The 13,860-nt window shown below is 37.9% G+C and overlaps 1 protein-coding gene across 12 annotated transcripts in view; it reads left to right on the forward strand.

Annotated features, from left to right (window-relative positions):
- JMJD1C (jumonji domain containing 1C) overlaps positions 1-9,454 on the forward strand; it is a 364,460-nt gene extending 355,006 nt beyond the window's left edge. For all 12 annotated transcript variants that reach the window (XM_077946708.1, XM_077946709.1, XM_077946710.1 and 9 more), the window contains 3 exons: positions 292-468; positions 8,121-8,252; positions 8,542-9,454. In XM_077946708.1, the coding sequence (XP_077802834.1) occupies positions 292-468; positions 8,121-8,252; positions 8,542-8,631 (399 nt within the window). In that variant the 3' untranslated portion in view covers positions 8,632-9,454. The remainder of the gene's footprint in view (positions 1-291; positions 469-8,120; positions 8,253-8,541) is intronic.
- Positions 9,455-13,860: the final 4,406 nt, after the last annotated feature.

Consider the following 13,860-nt stretch of genomic DNA (forward strand, 5'->3'; position numbering starts at 1 on the left):
TTTTGAAACAATTGTAAGGAAGGAAACCAGATAGATGGAAACTTCATAGTGGAAGGAGGCAGGAAGTAGTACTAACTATTAACAGCATTTCAGTGTTGCTGTATTGTTTTATATTCTTTGGCTTTCCAAATTATTGCAGAATGTTATTTTTTAACTGAAGAAGCTCATTCAGTTGTTCCATTGATTCTGAGAACAAAAGACTTGTTATTACAAATAAAATTGAAATTTAACTGAACAGGATTTACCATTTCCTTACTTAAATTGGGGTGTCTATTTTAATTCATATTTCAGATTTCAAAAGAACAAGGCCTTGAAGTTCTACCAGAACATGATCCAATACGTGATCAAAGTTGGTATGTGAATAAAAAGCTCCGTCAAAGGCTGCTTGAAGAGTATGGAGTCAGAACCTGTACTCTTATTCAGTTCCTTGGTGATGCTATTGTTTTGCCAGCAGGAGCACTTCATCAGGTATATACAAACTTATTTCTAGTATATCTTTTACTGACTGAAAGAACTAGTTTTGAAAAAAAAAAATTGCTCTTAGTATAGATATAAATAGAAGACACAAATAAGAGAATTACCTGCACCAGTCTGCCTTTATTAAAATGACATCCCAGTACTTGCAGAAATCTGACATAATTACCTTAAGATTTTAAATTGTTTTAACATGAGCCAGATTTCTATTTGTATACTGTCTCTGATTTAATAGATTGAAATCTGATTTTTAAGCCCTCCTAGTGACATATATACCTCTGAATAGTGAGTCTTAAAAGCATGGGGGGACACAGTATACAGACTTTTTATCAGGCTTTAAGCGTACCTCCTGCCTCTCTTCAGCATGATAGCATAGCAGGGGCCTGTCTAAAGAAAGATGGTATGTAATTTATGTAACTTAATCCACAAAATACAAAAACTAAAATAAATACCTAATTTAAAATACCTAATTTTTCCAACACCAGGAAAAATGGCATAGAATAGATGGGGTGGTTATGGAGGATGGGATTAAAAGTACACAGTGGATTCCTATAGGTGGAATGGGGCTACTACCGCCCAGGTTAGCCCTTATATTAACAAGGTGTACCAGGGAAACCAGAAAAAACTCAAAAAACTGCTTTTCCTCAAGAGTTGGTTCTCCACCTTTTCCACTGCTAAGTAATTGAGATGTAGCTGATGTATATTAGTTTACCAAGGAAATTTTCTCACATTTTATATAAGTATAGTCATTGACTGTTTAGCATTTATGACACTATTCCATACAAATACTACTTAGCTTTTAGGATGTATCAGATTCAGGGTCAGATTTATCATTATTAGATCTCAAATGGTATTTATGATACAGTAGTAAAAAACAAATGTCATAATAAATGTACCTTTTTCTCTATGATAACTTCCTGGAAAAAAAATGTATTTACGTTAAGTGGTTATATTTTCCCATGGACTTATGATTATTTCGGAGATGTCGTATTATTTATGATTCATGTTTAACCTGTACACCCTATACACCATTTCTTTGACTGCTAGCCTCTTAGCAGAAAACAGCTAATCTGTATTCAAATGTAAATGCCCTCAAAAGAAGAGCCTATTTAAGAGACTAGTATTATAAATCTTTTGGTACATAGGAATAATCCTTTGATAATACGAAGTAGATTCCCTTGAAGATCTTTATTCACATATTCAGTTTATCCAATGTCAGTTTTTATAAAGTTAACCTAGGTAGTCATTTTTATAAATTGAGACATAATTTGCATATAGTAAAATTTACCTTATTTAATGTATAATTCTGTGAGTTTCAACAAATGCATAGTTAGGTAACAACATAATCAAAATATAGAACAATTCCATCACTCCGAAAAAATTCCCTCTTGCACTTTTTTTTTTTTTTTTGAGACAGAGTCTTGTTCTTGTTGCTCAGGCTGGAGTGCAGTGGTGCGATCTTGGCTCACTGCAACTTCTGCTTTCCGGGTTCAAGCAATTCTCCTGCCTCAGCCTCCTGAGTAGCTGCGATTACAGGCATGCACCACCACGCCTGGCTAATTTTGTATTTTCAGTAGAGATGGGGTTTTTCCTTGTTGGTCAGGCTGGTCTCAAACTCCAGACCTCAGGTGATCTGCTTGCCTCAGCCTCCCAAAGTGCTGGGATTGCAGGCGTGAGCCACCATGCCCGGCCTCCTCTTGCACTTTTATAGTCAACCTCTTCCCACCCAAAGTTCCTGCAACTAATTTGCTTTTTTGTCCCTATAGTTCTTTTATGAGTATGCCATACATTTGGAATCACACAGTATGTACCCTTTAAGTCTGGCTTTTCTTAATGTATTTGAGATTCATCCCTATTGTTGTGTTTATCAGTTGATTCTTTTTTTATTGCTGGGTAGTTGTATGAATATTTTTTTCATTTTTTAAATCTGTACATTCACTGGCTGAAGTACATTTGGGTTGTTTCCACTTTGGGGCAATCATAGATAAAGCTATCATAAACATTCATATACATGGTTTTATGTGAACATAGATTTTTATTTCTATTAAGTAAATACTGAATGGTGGGATTGCCTGGTGATACTATAATGTATGATTAAATTTAAGAAACTGCCAGACTGTTCTCTAAATCGGTTGTTCCATTTTCATTTCCCAGTGCAGGGTTATGTGAGTTTCATTTCCTCTGCTTCCTCGCTAGTGCTTGTTACTGTCAGTTTTGTTTTTAGACCATTCTAATAAGTGTACAGTGGTGTCTCATGGTGGTTTTACTTTGCACTTTCTTAATGACTAAACATTGGACATCTTTTTATATCTTGATTTGCCATCTGTATATCTACTTTGGTTAAATATGTACTCAAATATTTTGTCTATTTAGCTGCTTTTTTTCTGAGTTTTGAGTGTTTCTTGCCAATTTCTGATAAGTCTTTTATCTGATAATGTATTTTACAAATACATTTTCCTTTCCTGTAGCTTCTCTTTTCAAAGAGCATTTTTTTTCATTTTTCCATTTTTTTAAAGGATAGTATCTTGCTTTGTTGCCCAGATTAGAGTGCAGTGGCACAGTCATAGCTCACTGTAATCCCAAACTCCTGGGTTCAAGTGATGCCTCCACCACAGCCTCCTGAGTAGGTGGTACTGTAGATGTACACCACCATGCCCAGCTGATTTTTAAAATTTTTTACGGAGATGGGGTCTTGCTATGTTGCTCAGGCTGGTCTCGAACTCCTAGTCTCAGGCAATCCTCCTGCCTTGGCTTCCCAAAGTTTTGGGATTATAGGCATGAGCCAGCCCACCTGGCTGGTTTTTTCATTTTGATGAGGTCCACTTGATCAATTTCTCTTTTATGGATGATATTTTCATAGTATCTACAAAATTGTTGCTTAGCCCAAGATCACTAAGATTTTCTCCTCATTTTCTTCTAGAACCATTATAGTTTGAGGTCTTACATTTGGGTATGAAATTTAGTTCATCTTTGTATGTAGTGTATAGTATGGATCGAGGTTCAATTTTTTGCATATGGGCATTTGGCTGTTACAGTACTATTTGTTGAAAATAGTACTTTTTAATGTTTTTCTTTTGAAAATATAATACATAAATAGAAAAATTCAAAAGTATAAAACGTTCACAGTGAAAATTCAGTATCTCACATTTTCCCCCAGTTCCTTTTATCCAGATGCAATCATTGTTACCCCAAAGAGATTTCATGCTTATACTTGTCTCCCTGCTGCTACTTTTTTGGGAAGAGTGGTCTTTTAGTAGGCTCAAAGTGACCTTGTTAAAAGTTAGGTTAGTTTACATATCCACTTCCCCCTCTGTCTCACTGCCTTCATCTCATATGGCTCTCCTAGTTCCTCTCTAGCCATCCTGCCCTCTTTGCTACTTCCACACACACCAAGTATGTTTCCTCTCCAGGGCTTTTGTGCTTGTTAAGCTTTTTTGCTTGGAATCGTTTTTCTCTCAGGTATCTGTAAGACTTGCTTCTTCGCAATTTTTTAGACTTCATTCAAATTTCACCTTCTTGGTGAGGTCTAGTTTAAAGCTGTAAATTGTGTCCCCCAACTTTCTGTCACCTTTTCCTGCTTTATTTTCCTCCATTTGAGTTGTCACCTTAAAACATGCTTTACAATTTACTCAGTTTGCTCATTGTCTTTTAACCCCCACTAGAACGTAAGCATGATGAAGAGATTTATCTTTTCCATTGCTCTCTTCCCATGCCTAGAATAATGCATTTAATGTTTGTATTATTAATAAGTCTCTATTCTGAAGGCCTGAAAATATGTTCTCAATAACAACATGTTTTTGCACAAGGGTAGATGAAAACAAATTTATGGCTTTCTATAATTTATATATATTGGGCTTTTTGTAAAACATATAAATGTTTACTTCTTCCTATATGTGCTTTCTCTGGCTACTTCCAAAATTTACTTAGGTTAGAACCCACTTTATGACTATACACATTTTCTTTGAGATAGTTAGAAAATTCACATAGATTATAGAAATACAATTTCATCTATAAAAAATGTTATATCTAAATACACCAAGGCAGCATATATTACCTAGACTGACAAATTATATTCTGAGCTCTGCCACTAAATTGCTGAGTGATCCAAAACAAGATCTAACTTCTTTGCTACATATTTTGGCACAGAAATTGCCAGCTATATAAAAGGGAATTGCCACCTTTCCTCTCCTATGTGTGTAATGACAACAACACAGCTCTTTATACTCTGTTGAAAGGATGTTGTCCATAATTCACAATTGGTGGCAATGCAATTTTAAGAGAAAATAAGTAATAAGTGTTTACAATATTAACCTATGTTTGAGATGCATTATTACTTACAGCCTGTTTAGGTCTTAGAAGTTCTGAAAACTGTTCATGACTTCACTTCCAGTAGGCTGTAGGTGGCCCTCAGAATAATCAGACTCTAAATCAGTGTTCTGACACTTTAGCATATGTTAGAATTTCATGGAGGGCTTGATAAAGCAGATTGCTGTACCCCACTACCAGAGTTTCTGATTTCAGTGGGTCTGGGGAGAGACCTGAAACTATAGATTTGTAACAAGTTTCCAGGAAATGCTGATTTTATTGTCCAGGGACCACACTTTGGAAACCACACAAATGGGAATCTCATGCAAACCCAAGGCACCTATCAAAAAATTTTCAACCAAGTGATTCTGCATGACAGGGGCCAACAGTGATAGGGAAGAAACAAGATTCTGTTCTTTGGCCTGTCAACAATGACCATTGCCAGAGCCAAATTGAGAGAAGAGTGGGCTGTCTGTTCAAGGAAGCTGAGGGGTATAATCTTAGCAAGCTGGGGGAAAGCAGCATAGCCACAGTCCTCTTTATGTGCTAAGAACTATTCTAGAATGGGAGACTTACAAATCTTCTCTTGGTAACTGGGACTCAGTCTGTGAAACTCCTGTACATCCCTCCACAGAGCAATGACACTGACCTCCAGGATTCTGTAGTATTCTGAGGTTTAGAGTGGCCTTGACTTAAAAACAGCAACCGTTTTTTGTTGTTGTTGTTGTTTTTAAGTTAACACATAATCTTTAGTAAACTTTGCCCAAAAATACTGAGTTTAATTGATTGTGTTTGGTTATTTATCATGAGTTTAGAAAATTTTAAAGTTGTAATTCTCTGTATTCATATGACCAAAAGGACTTCTTGGCAAAATCTTTCCACACTAAGTTCTCACAAATAACTGAGTAAATAGCAATCACAGTGTCAATAATCCTACTGTGAATACAAATTATATTTTCTTAACATTACCTATTTATAATTATAACTGATGCTTTTAGGCAAGTATGAATAAGACAATGTCAAGGAAGTGAAATATAAATGACTCAAATGTGACAAAGAAAAGGGATAATCAAAATGAGAAGTTGAGTTGTGTTCTGCTTTAAAACTGAACCTGGGCTCTTCAAAGTAACCCTCAAGCCTTTATGCAAAATATATCAGGTAGGGGTCATTAGGAAACCTAATAGCATCTTGTAAGCACTAATAAAGGTTACTGTTCTAAAAGTCATTTTAAAACAACCATAAGCTGGCAAAGACTGACAGAATGAACTTTTTCAGAACTCTGGAATCTAATCGAAAACTTATACAGCAACCAAGAGACTGCTAATGAAGAAAAGGGCAGCTGATTTTTGGCATTTAAGGAAATCTCTTGTTAGGTCACTGGCTGACCAGTGAGATAGTGGAACAGAGACTTCAGTGACCACACCCAACAAGGAATACTGCCTTTGCAAAAACAGTTTGGAAAGTCACTAAACAAGTGGATGACTGCAGCCCTCAGGAATCAACAACAGCAAACTGAGGCAGGGAGAGATTATGATTACACATTGTAATGTTCAGATGCCCAGTTTTCAGTAAAAAGGTACAAGGCATACACAGAAAGAGGAAAGTATGGCCCATTCAGAGGGAGAAAATAAATTGGCAAAAACCTTCCCCGGGAAGCCCAGACATTGGACTTACTAGACAACTGTCTTAAATATGCTCAAAGAGCTAACAGAAACCAGGAAAATGATGGATGAACAAAGTGAGAATATCAATAAAGAGAAATTGTATTTAAAAAGAACCAAGTATACATTTTGGAGCTACAAATGATTTTAGGACATGCTACAGCTAGATATACCAAAAGGTTCTTTCATGCTAAAACATTGGAAAGACTCTCCTTAAGTTCAGATAAATGAAAGATATAAGGAGAGAGGGCATTTGGAGACTGTGTATGCTGGTATGAGAGTTAATAAGCAGGACTGTAAAGCATCTGTTAAGACAAGACACCGCAGGAGTTGGGCTCCTGTTGACTTGCCATTTATTGGCTGATTTGTCTTGGGACAGGCGCTGAACATCTCATCCATAGTTTCCTGCTCTGTGAAATAGAGCATCTGTTCTACAGACACATTATGAAGAGCCAGTGAGACTGTACAGAAATGCTGAAAATGTGAGGCATCCACTATATTCATCCTCCAGAGGAACCAACAGCCTAATGATTAAAGAAAGAGAATGTTTACTTTACTATGCTACCAAGTTATCAATAGAGGCACAGTGCTTGAGTTAAAGAACTCTGCAGACTTCAGCAGCTGTTCAGGTGGTCATTATGCCCAGAGGAGGAATTCTAGCCCCTCTGGAATTCCATCACCCTATCATCAATTAGATTTTTTTTCCCACAGTCTCCATTTCCCACTTACTATCTCCTTCATCTCACTCCTCCCAATTAAATTTATTTTGCATACTTAAAATTAGAATAACTTTAAATGCTTAGTTTTTCAATTATTTCTCCTTTCCCAGGAATTTTTGTGACATTTTTTAATATCAAGAGAAGACAATCTACAAACACCACAGATCCCAGATTGGATCAGCTTGGGCCTTCCTTTCTTGTTTTACTGGCATTAATAGAAAGCAGCTCTATAGTCAAGTGCAAAGTCAGTTTGTAAATGCTGAGCAAATAACAGATAAGACTGTTGACTGGCTTCTTGGGAAAACTGCTTAGTCAGGAGAGAGAACACTGTTGAAAAACTGTTGTACTGATGTCACCGGTGGTTGAAGGGATATCTTTAATTGGCTAATTTGAAAGAAAGTCACAAAAGAAAGGCACGAATAACCAAAATCCTGGGATATTTCTGAAACTCAGTCGAGGTCATTAGATCTGTCTGGAACTACATTTTCCAGTCCAGTTCCTAACAAAGTTTCATTTCCTTTTCTTTATTCTCTGATGTAAGAGTTAACAGTGAAATGACCAAAATCCTGAAAGCCAATGGAGCAACAATAAACATACTCAGATAGATTGCCTCATAAATTCTTTCAAGTTAGTTTTTAAAAGTAACACATTTTTTAAAAGTCCACCTTGGCAAAACTGATAATTTAATATCTGGTTATCAGCCTCTCCAAAGGATTCCTGGAAAAGTTATTTTCTTTTTATCATTTAAAAATATTCCATTTACAAAGTCACTTTACATGCAGCTTTTCAGTGACATAACTTTCTCATAAAATGTGGCCTTCTGCTTTAAAATCCATTTGACGTTTTGGAGAAAGTAAATTCTCCAGCAGAATTGTCTCGTGTTTATTGGTTTTCAATGACTCGGCTTTTCTTTGCTCCACCTCCTAAAACTTATATTTCACTCTTTTTCTTTTGGGGATAGGTTCAGAATTTTCACAGCTGTATTCAGGTAACTGAAGATTTTGTGTCTCCAGAACATCTTGTGGAGTCATTTCATTTAACACAGGAACTGAGACTTTTGAAGGAAGAAATCAATTATGATGATAAACTACAGGTAAGAGTTAGGTGTTCTAGGTCCTGTTCTGCAGGCTTTTTATATTCAGAAATATACATGTAGAACAGCTTAGGCAGTCATTGCCTAGTTGGTCACATTAGGGTGACAAAGATTAACACCACCATGTATTTAATTGTATGATTTATAGTGTCCCTTTTGGCTTAACATTTTTCTTATATTTGGCTTTCCTAGGCCCCTATTAAAATAGTTTTTTTTGTAAAATCTGGAAGTTTTCATTTTTTAATTTCTGTCCAACTGAAGTGATTAGAAATATCAACATCTCTTTCAGGTTAAAAATATTTTGTATCATGCCGTCAAAGAAATGGTGAGAGCCTTGAAGATACATGAGGATGAAGTAGAGGATATGGAAGAAAATTAAGTGTGATCCAGTTTGATATGTTTAGGTCATTGAACTGGGATTACTTAACCTTGAATGATGATATGTATGCACACTGACTTACGCTTCATAAAACCATCAGTGCCAAGAAATTCTCTTTGTAGTAATTACTTGTTACTGACACTGCAGCAGTATAGCCTATGTCACAGCTCCTGTGATTCAATGTTAGCTATAAAACAAACAGAATTTTAAAAGCAGCACTATATAGCTGTTTTGTATTATAGTGTATATGATGTTTGTGAAAATGCCAGATTTAAAATGATGTATTTATTTTTGGTAAAAAATAAAAAATTCTATGCTATATTGTTGATCAAGTGTAAATGTGACCTTGTACAGTTTACTAAAATTACTGATATTTTTCACTACATTGAGACAGTTACTGTGAGAATAGGACACAAACACCAGCTATTGCCTGCATCTGGGAAATTGCTGAATCGCACAGCAGTCATGTCATAATCAGAAAATTACTGCCAAATAATTGTAAAATTTGTAAAGTATAAAGTATATAAAGTAGATACTAAATACAGACACTTCAATATTTTGTTGAAGCTATTGACTGTACAATTAAACATTTTCAAAAGGTGTAATTTATTTAAAATTGTCTCATTTTGGTAAAATTTATGTGAACTTTTAAAGCTAAATATTAAACTTAATATGCTATGTAAATATATACATATATACATTTAATGATGTATTTTTTTAAAACATTGGCTTGCTTTTGTTAAAGTGCAAGTGTTACATATGGCTTTGTACATTAAAGTTGAAAGGGGTTTTACATTTTCCATTAAAAGGACTTTATCAAAAATTGACTTTTTCCAGAGTTCTCCCTGTGTGTGTTGACAAGCATACCACTGGGGGCAGAGAAGAGCCCGAAGTCAGTCATCCTGGGTATAAATATGAGTTCTGCCACTTACTGTATGACCTTAGCAAGCTGTTTTAATTTGAAGTCTTGGTTTTAATAGCTGGCTGCTATTGTCAGTTGGTTGCTTGAGGCTTACGTATTCGTAACCCTTTAGGTTGCTGGAAAGATGTAGGTCTCCACTGACACCTGCAGGATATTGAGAGGATAGCCTTTCCTTCTCATCTGAAAGCATTTAGCTTAAAAGAAGAAAGTGGGAGTCCAAGTTGTAACACCTTGCAAGTTGCTTATACTGTTTTTCCCTGTGTCACCATCATTTAGCTCCATGTAATCTGTTATGCCACCCTCCACTTCAGGCAAGGTTCAGCCAGGAATGTGAGCAATTACATTTCACATGGATTACCTACATGTGGCATTTCTCATTAATTACCTACACTCATCATGGGATGGATAATGACTACTTGGCTAGAAAGAAAAATTGGCCTGAGGAATATTTCAAATGATTTTGTGAACCTCCTTTGGTGAGCTTTTGACTTTCTTAAATACCATTTTTCCATATGTGCCTCAGCTGATAAAGTGGCTTCTTTTGCCTAATGCTTTCATATGTTCCATCTGATTTAATTTTGATACTAAGTGAAAGCCAAGGTGTTAGTTCTGGAGTAGAGCACCACCTGCTGGTCCCCTAAAGCCTGCCAGGATCCCACAGTCTGTGGCGATTGTTTTTCCTCAAAAGCTTTTGCTGCTTGCTCTTGCATGAGCCACCTTTTAACCACATTTACAACTTATTCTGAATAGCTGAAGCTAACAAAGATAAAGCCAGGCAATGTGGCTTCTTTCAGTGCAGACCCACCTTAATGAGTATTCTATCCATAGTCGGAAGAATATTCTATCCATAGTCTGAATTCCATGCTACTGACCTAATTCCTTGTAATTCCTGGGGTGAAGGGAGAGGACCATAATGTTTACATCCTTAACGACATTTGTAGGCTTTTTGGAAGGCTGGGGAGTTCATTACTGATTACTCCCTAATTACTGGAGCAATTCCTCTGGCCTTTTTCTCTCCATCCTTTTGGTTGGGTCTGATGCTCCTCAGGATTATGTCTGAGTATGTCAGCTCCCTCCAGACAGTGGTATGGTGTTATCTTAAATGTGTAGAATAATTTGAGAAACAACAAAGAGCCTTTATAAAAGGAAAGTCATGGTGAGTACTTTAGTTCTTTCCCATTCTAGTGTATAATGTTTTTTTGAGACAGTCTCGCTCTGTTGCCCAGGCTGGAGTACAGTGGTACAATCATAGCTCACTGTAGCCTTGAACTCCTGGGCTCAGGTGATTCTCCTGCCTCAGCCTCCCGAGTAGCTGGGACTACAGGCACACATCACTGTGCTCAGCTAATTTTTTGAGACTGAGTTTCACTCTGTCACCCAGGCTGGAGTTCAATGGTGTGATCTCGGCTCAATGCGACCTCCAGCTCCCAGGTTCAAGTGATTCTCCGGCCTCAGCCTCCCGAGTAGCTGGGACTACAGGCGTGTGCCACCACCTGGCTAATTTTTGTATTTTTCATAGAGAAGGGGTTTCACTATGTTGGCCAGGCTGGTCTCGAACTCCTGACCTGATGATCCACCCGCCTCAGCCTCCCCAAAGTGCTGGGATTACAGGCGTGATTTTTAAATTTCTTATTTATTATTTTCTTATGTGTTTATTTATTTTTTTTTTTTAGTAGAGATGAGGTCTTATATTGCCAAGGCTGGTCTCTTATCTCCTGAGCTCAAGTGATCTTCCTACCTCAGCCTCCCAAAGTGCTGGAATTAAAAGTGTAAGCCACCACACCTGGCCCTAATTGATAATGTTTTTACCGGAATATGGATTTCTTTTCATGAATAATCAATACATGCATTCAAATGCATTTGTCTTCTGCCATGTGTCTGGGGACTGTAATACCCAGAAAAATCAGTGTCTGGTTTTCTGTCACTTCCCTTTTTGGTAGATAGGTTATGGATTTAGTAACATCCAGGTAAAACTAATAAGCTTCAGAAAAGTGCTGTTACACCTTTACTTTGCTCTGTGCGTATATACTATAGATCGATAGATTCAACGTGTTCTATTTCTAGATGCCAGCTTATCAAAGATGCTCACAAATGAGATCAGCAGTCAGCCATGGGAGAGGAAAAAGTGATTTAGTTATTCTATATAATGGGTTTTGTTTTGTTTTGTTTTGTTTTTTTGAGATGGAGTTTGCTGTTGTCATCCAGGCTGGAGTGCAGTGACACGATGTTGGCTTACTGCAACCTCCGTCTCCCGGGTTCAAGGGATTCTCCTACCTCAGCCTCCCAAGTAGCTGAATTACAGGCCCACGCCACCATGCCCAGCTAATTTTTGTGGTTTTAGTAGGAATAGGGTTTCACCATGTTGGCCCAGGCTGGTCTTGAACTCCTGACCTCATGTGATCCGCCCACTTGGCCATCCACAGTGCTGGGATTACAAGTGTGAGCCACTGCGCCCAGCTAGTTATCATTCTGTATTCAATACGGTATTCAGTATGACTTGGGATAACAAGTTGGCCAAGACACAAGGTTATATATGCTGCCAGTCCTGTCACCAGGATGCAGACTCAGACATTTCCAACTGCAAAAGTTATGACATGGCCTAGTTATGCAATTATTATATAAACCTACATAGATATGCTTTGAAACAATATAAAAATGTAGCAAATGTTAGTAGTATGCGAAGTACTTTGGCTCGTCCTGGTTCTTTTAATGAAAAGTAATTGACTTTTAAATAACAATGAAATGTTGGCAGGCTCCAGGTCACTGGCTGCATGCCTTGTAAGTTAGTTCCCTTTCTTGGCTGCGGAGGTTTTCACAACTGGCTGTAGCTAAAACAGGATTGTCCTTTCTGTGTCTTGTCTGTGAAAAAGGCCTCAGCCCTGGGGCCAGTGGAGGGTATACCAAGGACATACATTGTACGGGGTGGGTCAAATGGACTCCACTTTGAGAGGAAGGGCATTATGAGCACAGAGGCCAACACTACCTCACCACCCCTTAGTCTTTGACCCAAATTTAACAGAGGATAAAAGATGTGGAGAGCTGGATGAGCAAACAAATACACTCTGGGAGACCAAGGAGGGTAAATCATGAGGCCAGAAGTTTGAGACCAGCCTGGCCAACATGGTGAAACCCCTTCTCTACTAAAAGTATAAAAATTAGCTGGGCCTGGTGGCACAGGCCTGTAGTCCCAGCTACTCTAGACCGAGGCACGAGAATTGCTTGAGTCTGGGAGGCAGAGGTTGCAGTGAGCTGAGACTGTGCCACTGCACTCAAGCCTGGGCGACAGAGCAAGACTTTCTCAAAAAAAAAAAAAAGAAAAGAAAAAAAAATGAGAAGGAAGTGTAAGATCAGATGCGAACTGACTGCTTTTCCAAGAAGAGCCAGTGTGGTCCTCTGGCAGCATAGTAAGGATGGTAACTGACAGGTGGGGCTACTGTGGAATATGGAAACAACGGTTCAAGGTGGGTGATACAGGTTTGCTTTAGTAAGTGGAAGAAGTTCACGACAAAGACAGGGATCACTGTTCCCAGCCACACATGCCATGCCCTACATAAGTGTAAGATAGAACTATCTTGGGCCAGGTGTGGTGGCCCACGGCTATAATCCCAGCACTTTGGGAGACAGGCGGGTTGATCACCTGAGGTCAGGAGTTTGAGACCAGCCTGACCAACATGGTGAAACCCCGTCTCTACTAAAAATACAAAAATTAGCCGGGTGTGGTGGTACAGGCGTGTAATCCCAGCTACTCAAGAGGCTTAGGCAGAAGAATTGCTTGAACCCGGGAGGCGGAGGTTGCAGTGAGTCAAGATCGTGCCATTGCACTCCAGCCTAGGAGACAGAGCAAGACTGTCTCAAAACAAACAAACAAAAACCCTGTATTTACAACTTACTCAAAAGTGTTAGGCAGGCATTGGTGATATGATGGTTTAAAAAAAAAAAAAAGATGCTGAGGACTGGCCCATCTATGCTAAATAGTATATGACAGGTATATACAAAGTATTTGGAAAAGGTGTAATAAATTTTGCCTAGGGTTAGGGAAGGCTTCGGAAAGGTAGTATTTGCACAACCCTTCAAGTAACAAAAAGGACAGAGCAAATGTGTATATATTAGATCTCCGTTTGGCCTTTTTGCATAAACACATTCACTGAGACTTCTATACACTTTTCAAGAGTGATTTAGAAAGTCATTCACTCTTAATTTCTTGTTCTAGAAGGGCAGCAGGGAAGGAGCTGCATCTTGGAATAGCCTTTATAAGAGGTGAATGTCAATTAGACAAATTCCTATCATAGTTGTCTAGTAAACGACTA

Source organism: Macaca mulatta, chromosome 9 (assembly GCF_049350105.2).
Source record: "Macaca mulatta isolate MMU2019108-1 chromosome 9, T2T-MMU8v2.0, whole genome shotgun sequence".
Classification (NCBI taxonomy): Eukaryota; Metazoa; Chordata; class Mammalia; order Primates; family Cercopithecidae; genus Macaca; species Macaca mulatta.